General features: G+C 37.0%; 1 protein-coding gene across 3 annotated transcripts in view; it reads left to right on the top strand.

The window, feature by feature from the left end:
• Nucleotides 1–21611, top strand: part of REV3L (REV3 like, DNA directed polymerase zeta catalytic subunit) — a 190998-nt gene that overhangs the window by 771 nt on the left and 168616 nt on the right. For 2 of the 3 annotated variants that reach the window (XM_025381341.1, XM_025381342.1), the window contains exons 2-3: nucleotides 102–581; nucleotides 11191–11318. Coding sequence is in view for 1 of the 3 variants with exons in the window: in XM_025381340.1 (XP_025237125.1) it covers nucleotides 443–581 (139 nt within the window). In the remaining 2 variants the exon portion in view is untranslated. The remainder of the gene's footprint in view (nucleotides 1–101; nucleotides 582–11190; nucleotides 11319–21611) is intronic. The other variant, XM_025381340.1, reaches the window with a different exon arrangement.

Here is a 21611-nt window from a genome sequence, read left to right as displayed (position 1 = left end):
CCGGGCGCCCGCCCGCTCGCTCCCTTTCCCGCCGAGCCCCCTCCCCCGCACTACTCGCAGCCCTCCCTTCGCCACACACACCCCCCTTTCCCCTCCCCCAGTGGTTGCGTCCGTGACATCATCATCATGGCAACAAGAGCTGCAGCCTGGGACCGAGGAGCCTGTGTGATTCCCGGCGGCCGCGGCAGTGGCGGCAGCACCAGCACCGACGAAAGCTCGAGGGCTTCTCTCCTGCGGCCTCTTGCCGGGTGCTCCTGAGGAGGCGGCGGCAGCAGCGCCTACACCGCCCCGCCCGCCGCCGCTCCTCGAGGTGTCTGTGTGTGAGGGGAGGGGGCCGAGCCGAGAAGGGGAGGGGGCGCCGCCGCTGCGGAGGGAGCCGCCGCCGCTGCTGCTGCCGCTGCCGGGTCGCCAGTGAAGGGAGGCAGTGGCGGCGGCGGCTAACATGTTTTCAGTGAGGATAGTGACTGCAGACTACTACATGGCCAGCCCGCTGCAGGGGCTGGATACCTGCCAATCCCCCCTCACCCAGACCCCTGTCAAGAAGGTGCCGGTGGTGCGAATCTTCGGAGCGACCCCGGCAGGTAAGCGGGCGCGGGGCGGGAGCGGGAGTCGGCGGGGCGCCGGGGCCGCCCTCCCCGCCGCGCACACGCGCGCACGCCGCCGGCGCCGGCCGTCTCCGTGGATCGCTGCCGCGTCTTCCCTCCCCTACGCCCTCCTCGCCTTTTCTCTCGCGCGTGACAAGAGGCGCAAAAATGTGGGTCCGCGCGAGCGCTGCGCGGCGCCCCCACCCCCAGGCAGGGAGGCGGCGAGCGCCGAGTGTTTACACTGCGTGTGGCGGCCGGGAGCGGGAGCCGCACTCCAGGGCGCGAGCCGGGGGAGCGAAAGCCGCGAGCGCCCCGGACGGCGGGCCAGGTGGCCGCGCCATGCCCATCGGTGGACGGGTTCGTAGGGTCCGCTCTGAGGTCGGTCGCTAGTGGGACCCCGGGCATCCCTTGTGTCCCTGAAGTGCCGCTTTCTGGAAACGGGGAAGTGTCAGCCTTGTTGTCAGTCGCTCCCCATGGCCTCTTTTCACCCTCGCTCTCCTCTGCCCCTTCCGGAGATGCAGTGGGCGGAAGAGAGTGGCGCCTGGGGCCAGATAATCTTTCTCACTGGGGTGACCGTGTGACTCTGCTGTGAGTGCAGGTCTGATTCCTTAGAGTTTAGTGCCAGAGCGTCTGGGGACAGGGCAGCATCCTCAGGTGCAATGCTTCCAGGAAATGTTCATCCATGAAAGTAGGAAATGCGTGTTTATGTTGCCCAACGTAAAATATCACACTTAACGGGGTGAATTTATTAGGAACCACAGCCAGACTCAGCAGCACAGACATTTTGAAAGGCTCCTAGACTGGGCTGTAGGCTTGCGTTTTAAGTACAGGTATATTTTTTAAACACAACTATGTTGAAGAAGGGGTGAGAAGGGGAGAGACAGCAGTGCAGAAGGTACGTTCTCAAAAACTCTTGGGGTTTATGATAATATAAAAAAGATAGAGGCCCAATTTACTAGGTGTTTTAAAATGGTTTTGCTTTTTTGTATGCTTTGAACTGCTTCCATGAAATAATGGAGTTCTAGGAAATAATGCCTCCTAGGAAAGGATGCTCTTCCCTCTAGCTATGAATCGCCCTATGGGATTTTAGATAGCATTTCCCACTTGATGCTCCTTGCCCTCATCACCATTCATCTTGTTAGTACAGTCAGTTTCTGTGGACTACCAAGATAATAGCGCTTTCCCAAACACAAGCACTCATTCTAAGCTGTTATCTTTTAATGTGAATTCTCTTTGTTAAAATGTCAATGTCGTGAGATTTGGTAGCATATTCCTTTTTAAACTAGTGAATATGATTTTGATATGAACCTTGAAAGATGGGGAATTTGAGTGCTTTTAACGTGTTGAAAGTGTCACACTTGAAACTTTGGAGGCTGGGAAATCGAGGAGATGAAGTGTTCTATAAAATAGGTTTTCTGCCCTTTTAGATGTAGTGGTGCTGTCTTTGTTTCCGATTGGAATTTCACTGTAATGCTCTGTTCTCACTTCAGATGCAGAGGAAGGATAAGATAGTGAAGTTGATATGGCTCTGTTCAGCCAGATTTCCGAATCATAAAGGGACACGCTAATAGGATATACTGTGGCATTTCTGTGTATTACAGCTTGTATTGTTTGAATTACTTTTCCACACATAATTTTTTCTCCTCCACACAAGTCATTAAATATGTTTACCTGAGAGATAGTCAAGCTTTGTTTTATAGGAAAGTTTCGTTTGTGGAAATAAATGAGTTTCACTATAAGCTAACTAATTCTATAACGTGAGAAATTGCTCCTTAAAAATATAGAATATTATATGCTTTTGTTTTTCTGAATATTTTTAAAAAGACACATTAACTGTTTCCTATTTCATCCTTCATGGACATCCCACAATAGATTACCAGCCCCTTATTAAAAAAAAACAAAAACAAAAACAAAAAACCCCATAAAAACCAAAGACTAAAAACCGCCACTGTGGTTTTTTGTTTTTTTTTTTTTTGGCATATACTTTGAAATTTATATTTTAAATGAATTAAAAAGTGACACTTTTTATATGTACATTGAAAGACATAAAACTTGATACAGAGAAAGTCAAATTTTAATTTAAGGATTATCAAATTGAATTTGCTATATAGTTCACAGTTTGCAACAAAAATGTTTGTTTCAACAAGAAAAAATTTGAAGTCATTGGCATACATTTAGAGTTTACACTTTTCATAAACCAAGCCAGCATTTTTATTAGTACGTCAGAAACTCCCAGTGAGATTAATATTAATTAAACATAATCAAAAACTGCAGAATTATCTGCTTTTGAATTATCTCCCCACGGAAAACTAGTCCAATAAAATAAAACATGAAAATTATTAATATAAAAGAGAGGCCAGTCTGACTTAGTAAAACTGAATGCTAGAATTTTTAATGAAGACAGATATGTTTAAAAGTAAAGATGTAAACATAATGCAAAGATATAAACATAATTTATATTATATTCTTATAGTTTATATCTTTACTAACAAGTAAAATAAGGTAATAAAAACGTGTAACACATGATAAACCTATGCTACATAAAATACCATAAACGTACTTTTTTCATATATAGGAATTATTTTGGGAGGTCCTTAATGCTTTACCTTGGTTTGGAGAGAAAATGTTTTAAAATTGAGTTTGCCTTACAAATGAGATCCTGAAAAATAGCAACCAAAGATATTTTTTCTCAAATGAAGTGGCCATTTCAAAATTATATTACAAATTCTGAACTGATTGGATTAATACCCTTTTACTAGTTTAGTTTTTCCATTATTGCATGAAAAGCATTTTTCTGCTTTAGAAAACAGTCCAGTTGACTTTTGATTGTTCTGTGTTTTGAGGACGTATCTTGAGTAATTTAAGAAATAAAGTGTTTTGGGCTTAAAAACTCCCATCTCTTAAGTTGGTGAAATTTGAAAAGGTATTTTTAAAAAGAGGGATATTCAGGGCTGGGTGCTGTGGCTCATGCCACTAATCCCAACACTTTGGAAGGCAGAGGGAGGAGGATCCCTTGAACCCAGGAGTGGGCGACCAGCCTGGGCAACATAGTCTCTACAAAACGAACAGACAAAGAAACAAAAATTGGCTGGGCGTGGTGGTGTGCACCTGTAGTACTAGCTATTTGGGAAGCTGAGACAGGAGAATTGCTTGAGCCCAGAAGGTTGAGGCTGCAGTGAACCAAGATCCCGCCCCCACACTCCAGCCTGGGCAACAGAGCGAGACCCTGCCTTAAAAAAAAAAAAAAAAAAAAAAGTGGGATATTCAGATTTGAATGGTAAATCCTGAGTGATTTAATCCCTTGCCAACTGAGGATGTTGATTCCTAAAGGAATCATGTAAAGTTTCTTCATCTGAGTTATGGAATTTTTTAAAAAACAAAAGCAAACTTCCTCTCCATTTCTTTAACTAGTTTTTTAAATGTCTTGAACATTATTTTGATATAATCAAATTGAGCAATATCATTTACAGAAGAAATTGTTAACTTTTTCTTTTATAACAACATTTTGGTAACGTATTAATGGAGGGAAGAAAGGTTATGAATAAAGTATAGGACAATGTTTTTTCATTTAGATTTGAATATAGGTGTGACCACTCAGAGAATTCACTACAGATAAAATCATCAGGCTTCATTTGAGGATTCGACTTAGGTAGACTTGGGAAGCTGTCCATTTTCCACATCTCTACTCTTGCTTAGTTGCTTGATGTAACTCACTTCATGCTGAGTTTAGACAGCTCTCACAGTTTCCTCAGCACCAGGTTAAACAGAACTATCCTTTCAAAGAGCTTCCCTGCTGAGATGCAGAGTAGGAGTAAATAGAAGAATGGGAGATGTTCACAAAGCAAGTAATTAAACAAAGTAGGCCAGACAGACTATAGAGGGAGCCGCTTGTCTTTAAGATTACTCTGAGGAACTCTGCCACTTCCTCTAGCTTAGAGAAGATTTTGATAGATCGTTCTAGATGCTGTTAGCCATGAAATCAAACTTTTCAACATAAGAAATTGATAATTCTGAAATGCTATGTAAGTTTACGTAGGTGCTTATTCAAATTATAAATATATTCTCATTGTTTATATTTTATAAAGTTAAATATAAGAAACTACCAGAATAACCTTTTTTTTTTTTTTTTTGGTAAATTGGAGTTACATTTGCAGTAAGAATAATTTAAAAAACTAGCGTGTATCAACAACTCAGGTTCAAAAATTTCTGTAATAGAATCTGCTTTGTTCATACTTTGTTTTTTACTAAGTTATTTAAAAATATTTTAAGATCGTATAACACCTATTTGATTAGAATTATTGGAGAGATTTTCAGGAACACTATGGAGATTTGATGACTCATCACAAACAAATTGGTCGCTTTTTTTTAGCGTGTATTTGAGCCCTGAGTAGCAAGTTATTTTAGCTTTAAGTGCCTTAAGAACAGCTTTACCCTCCAGAAGCTCACAGTGTAGTAGAGATGATGGGCATGTAAACTTAAGTCAAATGGAGTATGACTGGACTATAGAAATGTGTGTAAGACAGAGCAAGGATTCAGTGGGAGACACATTCTATATCCAGGCAAAAAGGGGAGTCAGGGAAGACTTCGTGAAGGAAATGTGGATTAGCCATGTTAAAGGAATTTTTAAGGAACTTAAAATTTCAGATAGAGGAACAGCTACAAGGTAATTGACAGATTAAGAAAACTGCTCTTTGCAGGGCAGTTTGGCAATGTATATTAGAATCCTTGAAATGTTCTTTTTTGACCCAATAATTATAGTTTTAGGGATTTTAATCTATGAACAGAAATCTTTTGGCAAATCTGATTGTCTTTTGAATCCATCTGCTTCTTTTCATAATCATCACCACCCTAAACTACTAGCATTTTTGGTCAAGTTTAGTACAGTAGCCTCCTAATCTTGGTTTATCCCAATCTACTTTGTCCCCTTCTGATCTGTTTCCTGTAATCAGAGCGATCTTTTAAAAATGCAAACCTGATTACATCACCCTACTGTTTGATATGCTTCAGTAACTTTCCATTGCATTCAGGATATGGACAAAACTCTGTGTCTTATATGGTGGCATCTACCTGTCTTACAAGGTCTTGCATAGTCTGGCCATTACCCTTCTGTCTAGTCATGACTTGAGCCATGTTCTTGACTTACTCTTTTTGTTCCAGCCATGTTGGCCTTATCTCAGTCCCTTGTTCTTGCCATGCTCCTTCCCACAGTGAGGGCTTTGTACCTGCCGTTGCCCCTGCCTAGAATGTTTTCACTTGTCTTTCACCTAAACTTCGATTTATCTTTCCTCAGGGAAGCCTTCCCTATCATAGACTCTCAAAGCACCATGAACTCTTCTCATAGCACTTGCTGTCATTGTGATTTTATGTCTTAGAGATTAACATGTTTTTCCAAATAGATTGTAAGCTCCAGAAATCCTGATAATGTGTTTCTTTTTCCTCACCATTATAGAGTTAATGTTTACCACAGTGCTTGAAACTCATCTATTAATTCTTGCAACTCATTTGTTGCAAGGATTAATAAATAGATGATAATCATCACAGAGAACAACTCTAAATGTTCAACAATTGGTAAATGGTTACATAAACTGGGTATATTCATTTGGGAGGACGTGTTTAAGACATGTTTTAGAAGTATGTGTAATAACATGGGAAAGTGCTGTCATTGTATTATGTGAAAAAAATTAGTTTACAAAATAGTCACTTATTAAAAGTGTGGAAAAAGATACACCAAAGTATAAAAGTTGGTTATCTCTGGAAGGTATGTTTTATATTTTCAGATTTTTTACAGAGAACATGTGCTGATTTTATAATTTTAAAAAATCCATGTGCAAAATTAAGGAGGAAATTGGTTTTCTAGATATGGTTCCAGAAATGTAGTAAGAGACAGGAGATTCGTAATGGCCTCCGAAACATGTGTCAACCAAAATGTATGATTGCATGATGATTATATTGAACTTAATTATATAAATTGCATTTAGGAACTGCAAAATGATTCATATATTAAAGCAAGCCAGTAATTTCTGGTTTTATTATTCTTACTTGTATGTAAAGTACTTTTAATTTTAAAATGTTTTGAAAAGTAACATGGTTTTGGCACATGACAGCACTAAAACAGAGTAAAGACTAGAATTAACTCAAATATATATGAGAACTTAATACAGGTTGAGCATCCCTTATCCAAAACTCCATAATCTGAAATCCTTCAAAATCTGAAATGTTTTGAGCACCAACAGGATGCCACAAGTAGAAAATTCCACACCTGACCTTGTTGTGATGGGGGGTCGCAGTCAAAACTTTGTTTCAGGCTGGATGCAGTGGCTCATGTCTGTAATCTCAACACTTTGGGAGGCTAAGGTAGGAGGATTGCTTGAGCCCAGGAATTCGAGACCAGCCTAGGCAACATGGAAAGACCCTATCTCTACAAAAAAATACAAAAATTAGCCAGGCAGAGTGGTACACGTTTGTGGTTCCGGGAGGCTGAGGCAGGAGGATCGCTTGAGCCCAGGAGGTGAAGTCTGCAGTGAGTCATGATTGTCCGACTGCGTTCCAGCCTGGGCAACAGAGCAAGTTCCTGTCTCAAAAACAACCAAAACAACTTTGTTTCATGTGTAACATTGTTTAAAATTATATAAAATTACATTCAGGTTTGGTCCCATCCTCAGGATATCTCATGTATTTGCAAATATTCTAAAATCTGAAAAAATCTGAAACACTTCTGGTCCCAAGCATTTTAGATAAGAGATATTCAACTTGTATATGAAAATGGATCCCACCTTCATTTATGAGTAGGGAAAAGAATAATTATTTAATAAACAGTGTTGGGATAGCCAGTTAGTCATCTGGAAAAATAATGTTGGCTTCCAGAGGAGTTAAAGATTTAAATATGAAACAACGAAACAAAAAATGTAGGGTAATTATTTTTTACATAATCCAGGATTGGTGAAGTCCTTTAATAGCATACTAGATTGCTGGATTTTAGGACATAAAAATAAAATTCTGTATAGGGGAAAAAAATCAAACAAAGTTAAAGAGAAACAGACTAGTAAAACTTATTTGTATACTTCACAAAGGGCTAAGTTCCTCTTAATACAAAGAACTAGAAAATAATCCAGTAGAAAAATTAGCAAAGAGAATTCATATGAAAAGATGTACAGTTTTATTTATAATATAATAAAGATGTAAATTAAAGCTTCAACATACTCTTTGTCACCTATCAAATGAGCAAAGGTTATGTATAGTATAACTCGGGAAGGGTGAGAAGAAGAGAAAATGGTCAGCCTCATACATTGCTGGTGGGATTATAAAGTGTTCATATTCTATAGAAAGCAGTTTGAAAATGGTTTCCAAAATTTAAAACACAGATATATTTTGTTCTAGTAATTCCATTATAGGATTTTATTCTCTAGAAGATTTTGCATATATGTCAAATAAATACGTAAGAATATTTGTAGCAGCATTATTTGTTACTGCAAAAGATTGGAACCAAGCTAAACATATATCAGTAGGGAAGTAGTTGGGTGAATTATGGTATATGTATTCTACAAAATACTAGTCAGCCTTTAAAAGTAATGAGAGAATATTATGTGTACTGCTGTGGTGCCATGTCTAAGATACGAGGAAAAAAAGCAAGAGGCATGACTGCATGGGCAGTTTGCTGCCATTTGTGTGGTTAAAATATGTATTTTTTGTATACTATATATGCCTATGTATTAGAATAAAATTCTTTATTATAATAAAATCCATATGTATATATATATATATGGGCAGATATAGAATGTAATGTGCATGGGAGGATACGGGAGAGTCTGATGACAGTAGTTGCCTCCAGTGTGTAGAAGTGGTTGCCTAGAGGACAAAGGTGGACTAACTTTTTAAGTACACAGTTTGGTAATTTTTCAGTATTTTAAAATCACGTGTATGTAATACTATTCAAAGTTAATATTTTTAAGCTATGTTTTGCTTACAGGAATTGGTAAGAAATTAAAAATAAAAGACCATAATAGTTGTTACAAACGAATGATTACTGCAATACTGTTTTTAACTTTAGGTATTGTTAGAAATCTTCTAATTCAAAGTTTTCAGTTGCTGTTACATGGCTCACAGAAGGGTAGTCCTAGTGGAATGGGGGCTGAAGGAAGGCATTGGGGTTCCTGTGAACAGATAGCATGGTGAGTGATAACCAGCAGTTACTGCTCCTTTTGATATTTTAAGTGCATTAAATGAGGTGTGCCTTACTACTTGGAATCTACTTCAGCAGCCAGCCACAGTGTACAGCTGCCTCTTGTGGGAAAGGGATCATGGAATTGTTACTGGAGTTTGTATTCACGGTGCCAAAGGAACATGCCACCTACCACAAGGTGCAGCCCACTTACAGTGAGAGGACAAGGAAGCAGGGAGGGTGTCCCTGGTGGCCCAGCGCCAGGCCTCACTATCTGTATTCACCTGTATTGGATGCTGCTCATCATATGCGTTTGATGTGCTCTGCAAGGTGACTGTCTAATAGTGCATGTATGTTTGTCAGAAATAAAGCATGATTTTAATTTTGAAATATTCTTGATGGGAAAAAGTTTGGTTTTGAAATTCATATTAAAAATTTCAGCATTACATATGTCAAAAAATATCTACCATAATACTTTAAATTTTATCTTCTGTACTTAGAAAATATAATTTTTTTTCACCAGGCACTATGTAGATGCCTCCAGATGCCCTCCTGTTGTCCCAGTGTGCTAAAAATTTTTTTGCTAACAAGTTTTATTTGCAATGTTAAAAGGGGTGAGAAACATCATTCTAGTCAAATGTACTCGTTTTACATAAAGAAAACAAATCTACATAGCAGGCTCAGGGATTTGTCCAGTGTCCTAGTGTTGGTTGGTGTGAGGCTGGATTTGAAAATGGGGGATCTTGGATCTTGACTCTTCAGCTCTCATCTCCTCACACTGACCTCTCCCCCCAAAACATGAGGGAATGTTGGAGGAAGGCATTGATAATAATTGAAAGACAAAAATACAGAACCTCAGAGGAATTATTAAAAGAACTGCACATATGTAGTTCAGAAATCTTTGAGACCCTACGGTGTCTAATAGTGCTTAGAATCTTCTTATAATATGTAATATATATTATTATATATAATAATATTAATCTTCTATAATCTAGAATAGATTATGGTAGGATTTGTTTTATGATGATTTGGCTGTATCTTTAAGAAAACAAGATTACAGCAAAAGGAGTTTAGGGCAAACATAAACAAAAATTGATACTAAAATTGTATGTCTGCAGTTTCCAAAAAAGGAAGGAGGGAATATATGAAACCTTTCAAGTTCCTCTGGTGCTATAATTAAATATTCTCTCATCTTGCTTTTGATTGGATTAGAATTCACTCAATTAAAGATAATCTAGGGCTGGGCACCTATAATCCCAGCACTTTGGGAGGCAGAGGCAGGAAGATTGCCTGAGCCCAGGAGTTTGAGACCAGTCTGGGCAACATGGCAAGACGCTATCTCTTTAAGAAAAAAAAAAAAGAAAAGATAATCTAAGTGAAAAATGATTCAAGTTTAAATAGGTTGGGTTAAAGTAGGTTTTAGAGGATATTGTCATTGGCGCTGGATATATCAAAGAAATATAACTTACTTATAAAGTGAGAAATGGGCTGTGGTATGGGGTATGTCACTTTGGTATCTGGCTGCCATTTTAACATCATAGTGATAATAAGAGGAAATAATGGGAGTTAAGGAACAGTGAACTTTGGGTGAAATTGTGTTAACTTGTAATTTCCATGTAAATACAGATAAGGCAGGAATGAGTGTCTTAGGCAATTAGAAAGAACTCTGTCTACTGTCCAAACATAAGTATTATAAGTAAAAGTAAGTAAAAGTAAGACCCTCTTAATGACAGCCTATTTAACCTTTTTAGTGTTTTTGTTTGGGGTGTGTGTGTGTGTTCTGTCATTCCTTCTAAGTTTTCCAGATGATCTTGTGTTTCTTCCAGCTCTCTGTAGGTTTTTAAATATTTCATTTTATAAATGAAAAATACTTTGTTGCTTAATTAGGATTGGTAAACTGGACTGTTTTCTGTAGCAGAAATTGAATACACGCCTAGCAAAGTAAATTCTGAGAAAAATGAGTAGTAATTGTCAATGGAAAATTTCGTGGTTTTTTTTTTTGGGGGGGGGCCAATTCTGTTTTCTTTTTGGATGATAGTTTTGGGAAATACTAAGAATTTGAGCTCAATTTACTTTGGGGCAGTTATTTAATTTTCTTTGGGTTCAAAGATCATTACTATATAAACAATTCAAATAGTAAAAGAAAGTGTGTTACCTCAAAAATGCCTTGTGTAATATATAACAGTTCACAAGATTTCTATTTTTCTTCCATTTATTACAATTACCAAGGAAGTATAACAAGAATTAAAATAAATATATTGTTTTGCATATATATTTTTATACTTCAAAGTAATTTATATACTAAATTAGGTTTTGTTTGAGATGGTGAAATGAAAGACTTTGTAAATAAGAATACATGTTGATATGTGAAAAATGTACAGTTAAAACATGTTGGCATACTCCTAGTTTCTCAGAACAAGAAAATGACTAATCTAAATTTCATTTCAGAATAAAACCCAAGACAAGCCACATAAAAGCAACTTAAAAATTAAACTGTCATCATATTATTTGTTTTAAAACTATGGAATAATATATCTGAGGAAGATTTCTCTCAAAATTGTTTTTCTCAATTTCAAGTAAGTAATTTATTTTGGTTAATATATTGGGGGTGAGGGGGGTGGGGGTGAGCCTTGGCATTGAAGTTGGTAAATCCTACTCATCCTTAAGTAACAACTTAAATATCAACCTCTAAAGCCTTCTGTGACTTCTTTGCCCATTCCCAAAGATTATCTCCTTGGTTTTCCAAGTCTTCGTCCCCTTCCACATTGCTGTTAAACGATCTATTACAATCAATATTGTGTTTGTCTCTAAGAATAGTCATGTGGCGCTATCTTCATGGGCCCCACCTCATACTTCTCAACCCCACTGCCTTCTGTTGCTGAGAGATCCTGAGCAAGTTATTATACTTATGTTAGCATTAATTTCCTCCTCTGTAAAGTGAGTTTTAATAATTTCTACAGCACAGCGTTATTATGATTGAATAAGATAACCAGCAAATGTCTGGCATATATAGTAACATAAATGTTACTTGTGTTACTTTACCTGTCTTATCTCCAGAATCTGCTACATTACCTCATATACTGAATGCTCTTTAAAATGTTTGAATTGAAATGAAAGATGGAATTTTTCCTCACATTGGGAGAAACTAAAACATCTGCACATTGTGGTGTGAGACTTTTTACATTTGGTTAGTGACATATCTACAGGTTAGGTAATTGCCTGTTTAGAAACACTTTTTAAAAATGTGGCTATATTTTATAAGTGGTCCATCAGGGCCTGAAAAGAATCTTATTTTCCAAAGCCATCAGTAGTGCCTTAAAAAAAAAAACAAAAAACATGATTGAACATGTTGAAAGTATGTATGCTAGATGTCACAGTAAAAGTGATATTTCAATAGGATTTATTGCTCTCTTCTTGTGAATTTGTAACACACACAAAAATGGAAGCCTTTGTATTTTAAACCTACTTAGGATTGTGGAATGTGGACTAAATGATTTATTATTGCCCAGAGCTTCACCTCTCATCACCATGTATTTTCTACATACATTCCTAGGTTTTGTTTAATAACATTGTCTTTTAATTTTTTTTTTTTTTTTTTTTGAGATGAAGTCTCACTCTGTCACCCACGCTGGAGTGTAGAGGCGCAATCTCAGCTCCGTGCAACCTCCACTTCCCAAGTTCAAATGATTCTCCTGCCTCAGCCTCTCAAGTAGCTGGAATTACAGCCACGTGCCACCACATCTGGCTAATTTTTGTATTTTTAGTAGAGATAAAATTTCACCATGTTGGTCAGGCTGGTTTCAAACTCCTGACCTCAGGTAATCTGCCCACCTCGGCCTCCCAAAGTTCTGGGATTACAGGCGTGAGCCATCACCACACCCCGGCATGTCTTTTAATTTTTAAATGAAGTCGTTAGAAAGGTATCCAGATTAATTATGATGTCTCACACCTTAGTTGATAATGCTTAATGTTTTGAAAATAGAAGTCATGTTATTATAGTTAAAAGACCTTAATTTTACATCATTTTACTAAAAGAGGTGGTAAACCATTTATTGAGTAAGGACTGTGTGCCCTGTTCTAAGCTATTTAGTTTTCACAACAGTTCTATAAAATAGAACTGTTATCCCCATTTTACAGTTGAGGAAATGAGGCATAGAGAGGTTAATTTGCCTAAAGTGTTGTAGCGTAATGTTTACCTCATACCATATGAGGATTAAATGAGAAAATGTGTATTAGGCCATTACCCACTTAAACAGAAGAAAGAGTGAAGCAAAATCTGAGATGAGTGTCTTCTAACGCTTCCAGAATTTGATAATAACCATTATTGAGTTGTGACAGTGACCATGAATATACTCTTATTCACATTCGTGTGTGTGTGTGTGTGTGTGTGTGTGTGTGTGTTATAGTAAACCCTGGTACTCTATTAACCCATTTTTTTTCTGACGCAATATTAATGTCTCCTCTCAAATTCGTGCTCCCATTTGGACTGAATTAATGTATATGTGTTTACAAAGTGATAGTAGAATTTTAATATCAATCCGATATGCAATTTTTATAAGTTCAGTGTAATTAAATAGTATGTAGATATATTCTCATTGTGAAATATAAAAAGCAGAACAGGTAAGGGAAAAATCTTCTTTGACCACCTATTCCCCTCTCTACTTAGATCAGCTTTTGCTGTATGATAAACCTCCCCAAAACATAGTGCTGTGAAACAATAGGCATTTGTTAGCCTGATTCTGGGCTGGGCTCAGTTAAGCGATTCTGCTGCAGCTATGTCTGGCCTTGTTGATGTGGCCACAGTCAGCTGATGGGTCAGCTGGGAGCTGGTTGGTCTAGGATAGCTATGTCTGGATAATTCATACTGGTTGTTGGCTTGGGTGATGGGGGCCATGTGTCTCCAGCAGGCTAGGCATGGCTCTTTCACCTGGAGGCAGTAGTAAGGTTTATAGAAGTAACTAGTGATGGCAAACCTCATATATTTTCTGTTGTCCATAGGCCAAAGCAGATCAACATGGCCAATTCCACAGTAGGTATGGGAGGGGTTTCCTAACAGAGTGGAGTTAATTAGGGGGCCATTACTGCAACAATCTATTATCCAACTGTTGCTGGCTAACTCATTTTTCAGGAAGCATGTGCCACCGTGGCATTGCTCCTTTCTTAAAGTAGTGATTATGTAAGCAATTTATTCAACAGGTCAGATAAATTTAGCTAATTCCTTATTCTTACTCGTTTTTATTCCATTTTCATCATCCTTCACATTATTCTTAGTTTCATTCAACTCAACAAATATTTATTGAGCACCCATTAAGTGCACAATAAGATATCAAGAGGTGAGCAGCAGATGGAGCAAGACTACTCTCTTAATCATCCGAGTTTTTTTTGTTTTGTTTTGTTTTGTTGTTTGAAACGGAGTCTCCCTCTGTTGCCCAGGCTGGAGTACAATGGTGTGATCTTGGCTCACTGCACCCTCCACCTCCCGGGTTCAAGCTATTCTCCCACCTCAGCCTCCTGAGTGGCTGGGATTACAGGCATGCACCACACCACCCAGCTAATTTTTTGTATTTTTAGTAGAGATGGGGTTTTACCATATTGGCCAGGCTGGTTTTGAACTCCTGACCTCAAATGATTCACCCGCCTCAGCCTCCCAAAGTGCTGGGATTACAAGCATGAGCCACTATGCCTGACCAGTCATCCAAGTTTTTAAAAGTGGTCTACCTGTCTGCTTCATCATGTGAACAAAATTCTATAAAAGTAGAAAACTGTAACAATTTTTTGAGAATGACCAACAGCCCACACCAGGCTAAATTTACCTTACTTGCTACATTTTTAAACATCTTACAAGGATTTCTTCAAATGAGAAAAACTAATACAGAGGTTGTTTTGATCTGTACTCCCACCAGCAATAGGAGACTTTTTCCATGTCTTCATCAAGATTATGTTCTCAAATGTTTTGATCATTGCCAATCTAATAGATATGAAATTGATCTCAGTGTAGTTTTAATTTGCATTCCTTTTATTATGAGTGAGATTGAGTGTTTTTTCAATGCTTGAGAGGCACTTATGGTATTTCCTTATCAGCGTACTGTTTATCTTTTACACATTTTCCTGTCGAGACTCTTGGTCTTTTCCTTACTGATTCCAAAGAGCCTTCATATATTAGGAAAGTTCATCTCCATCTGTAAATTGAGTTCCATATGTTTTCCTCAGTTAGTTCTATGGTTGATAACTTTTTATTTAAGTAGTATCTTTTTTTTCATTTCATAATCTTTATATCTGAATTAGGCTTTTAAATCACATTTTAATGAAGCTAGGTTTAAGTATTAGGCATGGGAATGGAAGGAAAAGATCCTGGCATTATCAGATCTTCTGCAGAGAACTTTATAAAACTCTTGATAGTTAAAATGAAAAACTTCAAAAGGATCCTGTCTTTGATTTATTTTTTTCCTCTTCTAGGTTTGATTTTATTATGACATCAGTCCTTTTGACCAGGCAGTTCAAGCAGTAAGATCATACCCTCTGGAGGGCTGTTTTTAGATGACGAGATTGTATAGGATAGATGGAAAATACTCTATGTCACTTAGAATAAATTGTTAATAATGTTGCTTTGAGTCTTGTTAATTTCATTTTGTGTGTGTGTGTGTTTGTGTGTGTGATGTGTATAAAACATACATAGATAATGGTAGTGGTTCTAGCAATGCTCTATGCTAACGTACAGTCTTCCCTCAGTATCCATCCCTTAGTATCTGGGGGATTCATTGCAGGAACCCCTGAGGATACAAAAATCTACAGATGCTCAAATCCCTTATATAAAATGGTGTAGTATTTGCATAAAATAACCTAAGCATATTCTCCTGTATAGTACTTGAAATTATCACTTACACCTAATACATTGTAAATGCTGTGTAATAATTGTGATACTGTATTGTTTAAGGTAATAATAACGAGGAAAAAATGTGCGCATTCAGTACAGATGCAACTATTTCCTTGAATATTTTTGATCCGTGGTTGGTTGAATCCACAGATGTGGAACCCACAGATATGGAGGGCCAGCTATATAATTTTCAATCTGTTCAGCCAACCCTGACCTCATCAACCACATGTTAGGATGGCTAGATTAGAGTAGCCCTTAGCAGTGGACCACATAGAAGAAAAACACGCAGAATGTAGACTTTTTTGAGAATGCGGTAATGCTACCTACTGCGCGAATAATATCCTAGCTTTTTCTGAGATTGTGGGGAGCCAGGAAGAAGGTGGCAGAGACATCTGCGACCTCTTGTGCCACATCTGACATTATGAAGTACTTTGACCTTTTCCCTTTACTTTTGTATAAAAAGATATTAGAAAACTGTGAGGCTGGACAGATAATCATGTTTTGAGTAATTTAATACAGTTTTAAACATTTTAAAGTTGTCAAACCCTTTCTTCTTATGTAATTTTACCCAGCAGCATCAAAAACAAATAGGAATCCTTAAGTGATTGGTGGGGCATGACAGAAAGCCAGTATTTTTAACCATGCTTTACATAGTTTCTAGTTTTTAAACGTTATTGAGGTATTCTTTAGCGTTTCCTTTATTGTTAACATCTTTATACATGTTTCACTGAAAATTGAAAGGAAGTTTTTCATTTAATACCAAATTATTGACTTACTGTTATTTTCTTGATTAATCCTTTTTAAACAATTTTAGCATTTCTTTTTTCTAATTTTATTTTATTTTTTGAGACGGAGTCTCACTGTGTCTCCCAGGCTAGAGTGCTGTGGTGCGATCTCGACTCACTGCAACCTCCGTATCCTGGGTTCAGGCAGTTCTTGTGCTTCAGCCTCCCAAGTAGCTGGGACTACAGGCATGTGCCACCACACCTGTTTAATTTTTGTATGTTTCATGGAGATGGGGTTTCGCCATGTTGGCCAGGCTGGTCTTGAACTCCTGACCTCAGGTGATCAGCCCGTCTCAGCCCCTCAAAGTACTGGGCTTAACAGGCATGAGCCACCTCGCCTGGCCCAATTTTAACATTTCTGAGGTTGTAATGTATCTCACAGTATGTACATTTAATTTTCCCCCCTGAAAAGCTGATATTAAACTGATAGGATGTTTATAATCAGTGACTTCTTAGAGAAAACATGACATTTTAAAATTCCTCTATGTGCTTTTTTTTAAAAATAATCTAATCTAATGTGTCATGGAATGAGTTTGCTTCCCAAATAAACATTTGTCCTTCATTTTTGCCTTGCATCTGTAATTGTTTTAAATTTGTATATTTTGATGTGGTGTTTGGCACATCCAGCTTCATGACTGATAAGTCTTTTATCGCAGTGCTTTTCAAATTATTTGTGGTGAAGAATCAGGTTTTTTTAAACTCTGATACTTCATTATAATACATTAAAAAGGAATTACTGGAAAATGAAATAAATGAAATGAGAATAACTGACAAAATAGTAATACAACCTCCATTTTTAAAAATTATTTTATTTAACAGTTATAAAATTTCCCTGTCAGACTGCTGTAAGAGTTTCTAAATGCTAAGTTTTGAGCTTTGTACTTGTCTTGTTGCATAGCTGTAGCAAACAGCTAGTTCATAGATGGCATTTGAGTAGCACTGTAGAGATCTTTTTAGTAATATAGAGAGACTAATTCATTTCTTCTTAAAATCTTTTTGTGCTGTGTCAAAATTATTATTCCTATTTCTTTTCAGTTTGACTGTTTCTATGATATATGGTATAAATCATTTTTCATCACTATTTTTAATCCTTTTATGTCACTTCAGTTTTAAACCCATCTCAAGATGTTTTAAAAGGGAGATTTTAAAGTTTTTTTTGCTTGTTTGTTTGTTTGTTTGTCTTTTGGTTTTGGTTTTTGAGACGGAGTCTTGCTTTGTGGCCCAGGCTGGAGTGCTCTGGTGTGATCTCAGCTTACTGCGACCTCCTCCTCCCTGGTTCAAGCGATTCTCCTGCCTCAGCCTGCCGAGTAACTGGGATTGTAGGCACGCACCACCACGCCCAGCTAATTTTGTATTTTTAGAAGAGACGGGGTTTCACCATGTTGGTCTGGCTTGTCTCGGACTCCTCTGCCTCCTGGGTTCAAGCAGTTCTCCTGCCTCAGCCTCCCGAGTAGCTGGGACTACAGGCGCACACTGCCGTGCCCTGTTAGTTTTTTGTATTTTAGTAGAGATGAGGTTTCACTGTGTTGCCCAGGCTGGTCTTGAACTCCTGAGCTCAGGCAGTCCGCCTGCGTAGGCCTCCCAAAGTGATAGGGTTACAGGCGTGAACCACCACGCCTGGCCATGCTTTCCTTTTTGGAAAACGTAGATAACAGAACTCATTTAAAAAAGTGTATGTACCAAAATGTAGTTTTTATTGTTATTTCTATTCTTTTTTCTTGTCTCTTAGAGTTCCATTTATATCTTAGAATATAAATCTGTCTTTTTATTTCTTCCTGTAGTATGTTATTGAGAATACACAGCATATACTTTCCACATGTCTTCTGTTTCTAAATATAAATTATCACAGATGCTTTTCTGTGGCATTTTTAAGATGATGTTTTATCTATGCTGCTGAATATTTGTTTAGGTCCCATTCCATACATATCTATGAACAAGGGCTATTTTTCCAAGCCTAGAGTTTGCCAGTAGATAGGGTGTGGCAAGTTCACTTTAATCATATTTATTTTCTGCTTATAAAATGATAGAATTGCCTTCCTTAGCATAAAGAACTAATGATCGTATACAACCCACTTAGATGAAAACATTCATTTAGTGTACCTCTACTGGACTGAGATTTAAGTTTTTTTCTCGTTGCACAGTTCTCTGGTATATGGCAACTAACATATATATGGGTAACCTGAGACAGTGTGTTTTTTGTTTTTGTTTTTGTTTTAATTTTGTTATTTATTTATTTATTTTACCACAATATTGCATGAAAGCCTCTAGGTTGTAAAGGCCCTTAGGACTTTTAGTGATTTAATCAGTGATGGGAGCTAATTCATTTATTTAGATTTTGGATGCTATTTAACATGCCAGGAAGAAGACAGCTATGCTGCGTCAGTTATGTTGATATTGGGTGTTTTGTTTTTAGAGTAGACGAACAGAGGTATTAAGTGAGAGAGTATGACCTTAGATGTCTTAGAAAATTTTTAGTAGGGTACTGGTTTCTGTTGGAGCAGACCATGTCCCCAAGGTAGAGAACAGAGTTATACAGTAAGCCCTCGCTTAATGTCTGTGACAGGTTCTTGGAAATTGTGACTTTAAGTGAAATGACATATAATGAAACCACTTTTTTCTCATTGTTATAATAAAATGAAGTTGAACAAAATGTTATTTGAAGATCTACTATGAAGTTTTGCTTAAAGTTTAGGTTTCCAAGAACCTGTCGACAAAGTTAAGTGAAGATTTACTGTATGTCTTAAATATTTTAGTGAAAAATTGGGAGAAGGATTATTCTGTATTTCATCAATTCTAAGAAGTATATTTTCCCTCCATTTGTGCATCTCAGTAATTGGGATATGTCTTACAATTACTAGGGCACCATATTTACTTAATAGCACTTTTCTTAGTAGTACAAAAATTAATGATGTCATAATCACTGGCATCTTGGATTCAGTGAAATATATTAATAGTTGTTTAGCTTAGTGCCATTCTTAATTGAATCTCTTTATTTGTTGTAACATTAACCTTTCTTCTCTTCGGACAGTTTTGACCTTGGGTTAACTTCCTAGCTTTGTTCACTTGGAAGCTCGATAAGATAGAATGTCAGTTACATAACCAAGCACGATTGCTTATGGTAATAATGACTCATGATTATTAAATTGCATACGGACCAGAGGAAGACTGTGAATGAATTGTAAATACTGGTAGCTATACTGTTAACAGCTTTGGACTTCCCTGAGTGTAATAACTCTTGTAACTAAGTAAATCTGTTCCTGAAGCTCAGGAAGCTATGCCTATGAGACTGGAGATACTGGTTGCTGTTTGGTACCTGTAAGGTAGAGTAGCTACTGCAAGGATCTTATGCTGTCATTCTCTTACACTTGATCTGCCACCTGAGAGGGCCAGAGAGACTAGCCCCTGAATTGCACTGAGCACGCCTGCCTGACATGTTAAGTATAACCAAGCTGTTTGGGTTATGTGAGTCTCGGTGTCTATTTAGGCCTAACAGGAGGCATTGTACTTACATTTTGTGGCTTTATTTATTTTGGTTTTAATATTTGCTTGGTGAATCTATATTTATTATTTATTCTTCAGAAGAATTTTAAATTATAAATATGAGCACATCTCTACTAAGTAATGCCAAATTGTTTTCCAAAGTCATCATACCAACCTATACTCCCACCAGAAGTGTATGAGTTTCTGATGTTCCACATCTTCACCAATATTTAGGATTGTCAGACTTAAGTTTTAAATTAGGAATTAATTTAAAACATCTCATTGTGGGTTTGCATATTTTTCATCACTAGTGAGAAATTGAGTTTTTCCATGTTTATAGCCTACTTGTTCTGTAAAATACTGAGAGATGTGTTGAAGTCTCCAACTTAATAGATTTGTCTATTTCTCTTTCCAGTTCTATCAGTTTTTGCTTCATGTATTTTGAAAGTTTGTTAGATCCATATATATTTAAGATTGGTATGCCTTTCTGGTGGAATAGCCTCTTTATCTCTGGTAATGTTCCTTGTTCTGAAATCTTTGCCTTGTATTAATATAACCACTTCAGCTTTCTTTTGATTAGTATTTACATGGTATATCATGTCAAAAACTGAAGTTTGTCATGAATTTCATAGATGCTAGCAATAGACATGAGATTTCCATCTTTCCATTTTATCACTTATTAATAAGGAGTAACTGTGGAGATGGTTGCAGGCCAGATACTGAGAAGTAGGTTCAAAGGCAGCTACCTCAACAGAGACCCATGGAGAATTGTCTCCCAACGTATCTTTTTTTTGTTTTTGTTTTTTGTTTTATTTTCACTTTCAACCTATCTGTATCAACTTAATATGGGTTTCTTATAGACAGCATATAGATGGGCTTACTTGTTCATCCAGTCTGATAATCTCTGTCTTTCATTTTGACATGTCTCTTTTATTTAGTGTGTTTAGATTGTTTTTATTTATCGATATTGGTGATATGGTTGGATTAAAATCTACCACCATGCTAGCTGGTTTATGTTAGTCTCTCTGTTCTCTTTTTCTTTTGGATTACTTGGATTTTTAAAAAATTATTCCATTTCTCTCCGCTATTTGCTCATTTATTTATACCTCTTTCTGAAATTTGTTTAGTGGTTGCCGTAGGGTTTTCCATATATTTGTAATTAATTGCAGTTTTCTTGATATAATAATACATAGCTTTATATGTAGTATTAGGACCTTATAGTTCTATACTCCCATTTCTCCTCTTCGTCTTTTGTGTTTTTTGTCATACATTTTACTTTTATATATATGCAATCAGCATATAATACATTACTGCTCTAAGACTTTGTAGTATATTGCTATAGATTTTATAGAACTGTTCATGTAGGTTATAATAAATTTGTTTTAAAAATGTCTTCAATAATAAATTAACCTTAGCTTACTGTAACTTTTACTTTATAAACTTTTTAGTTTTTTAAATGTTTTGACTCTTGTATAATAACTTAACTTAAATACATTGTACAACTGTACAAAAGTATTTATGTCCTCATTCTATAAACTTTTTTCTATTTAAAAATTTTTAATTTTTACTTTTAAAACTTTTGTTAAAAACTAAGATGCAAATACACACATTAGCCCTAGGCCCACTGAGAGTCAAGCTATAAATATCACTGTCTTCCACCTCCACATCTTGTCTGGAAGGTCTTCAGGGACAGTTATACACATAGAACTGCCATCTCCTATGATAACAGT

This window comes from Theropithecus gelada, chromosome 4 (genome assembly GCF_003255815.1).
Source record: "Theropithecus gelada isolate Dixy chromosome 4, Tgel_1.0, whole genome shotgun sequence".
Classification (NCBI taxonomy): domain Eukaryota; kingdom Metazoa; phylum Chordata; class Mammalia; order Primates; family Cercopithecidae; genus Theropithecus; species Theropithecus gelada.
Note: the sequence above shows the minus strand (reverse complement) of the source record. Positions and strands in the feature narration are given on the sequence as shown.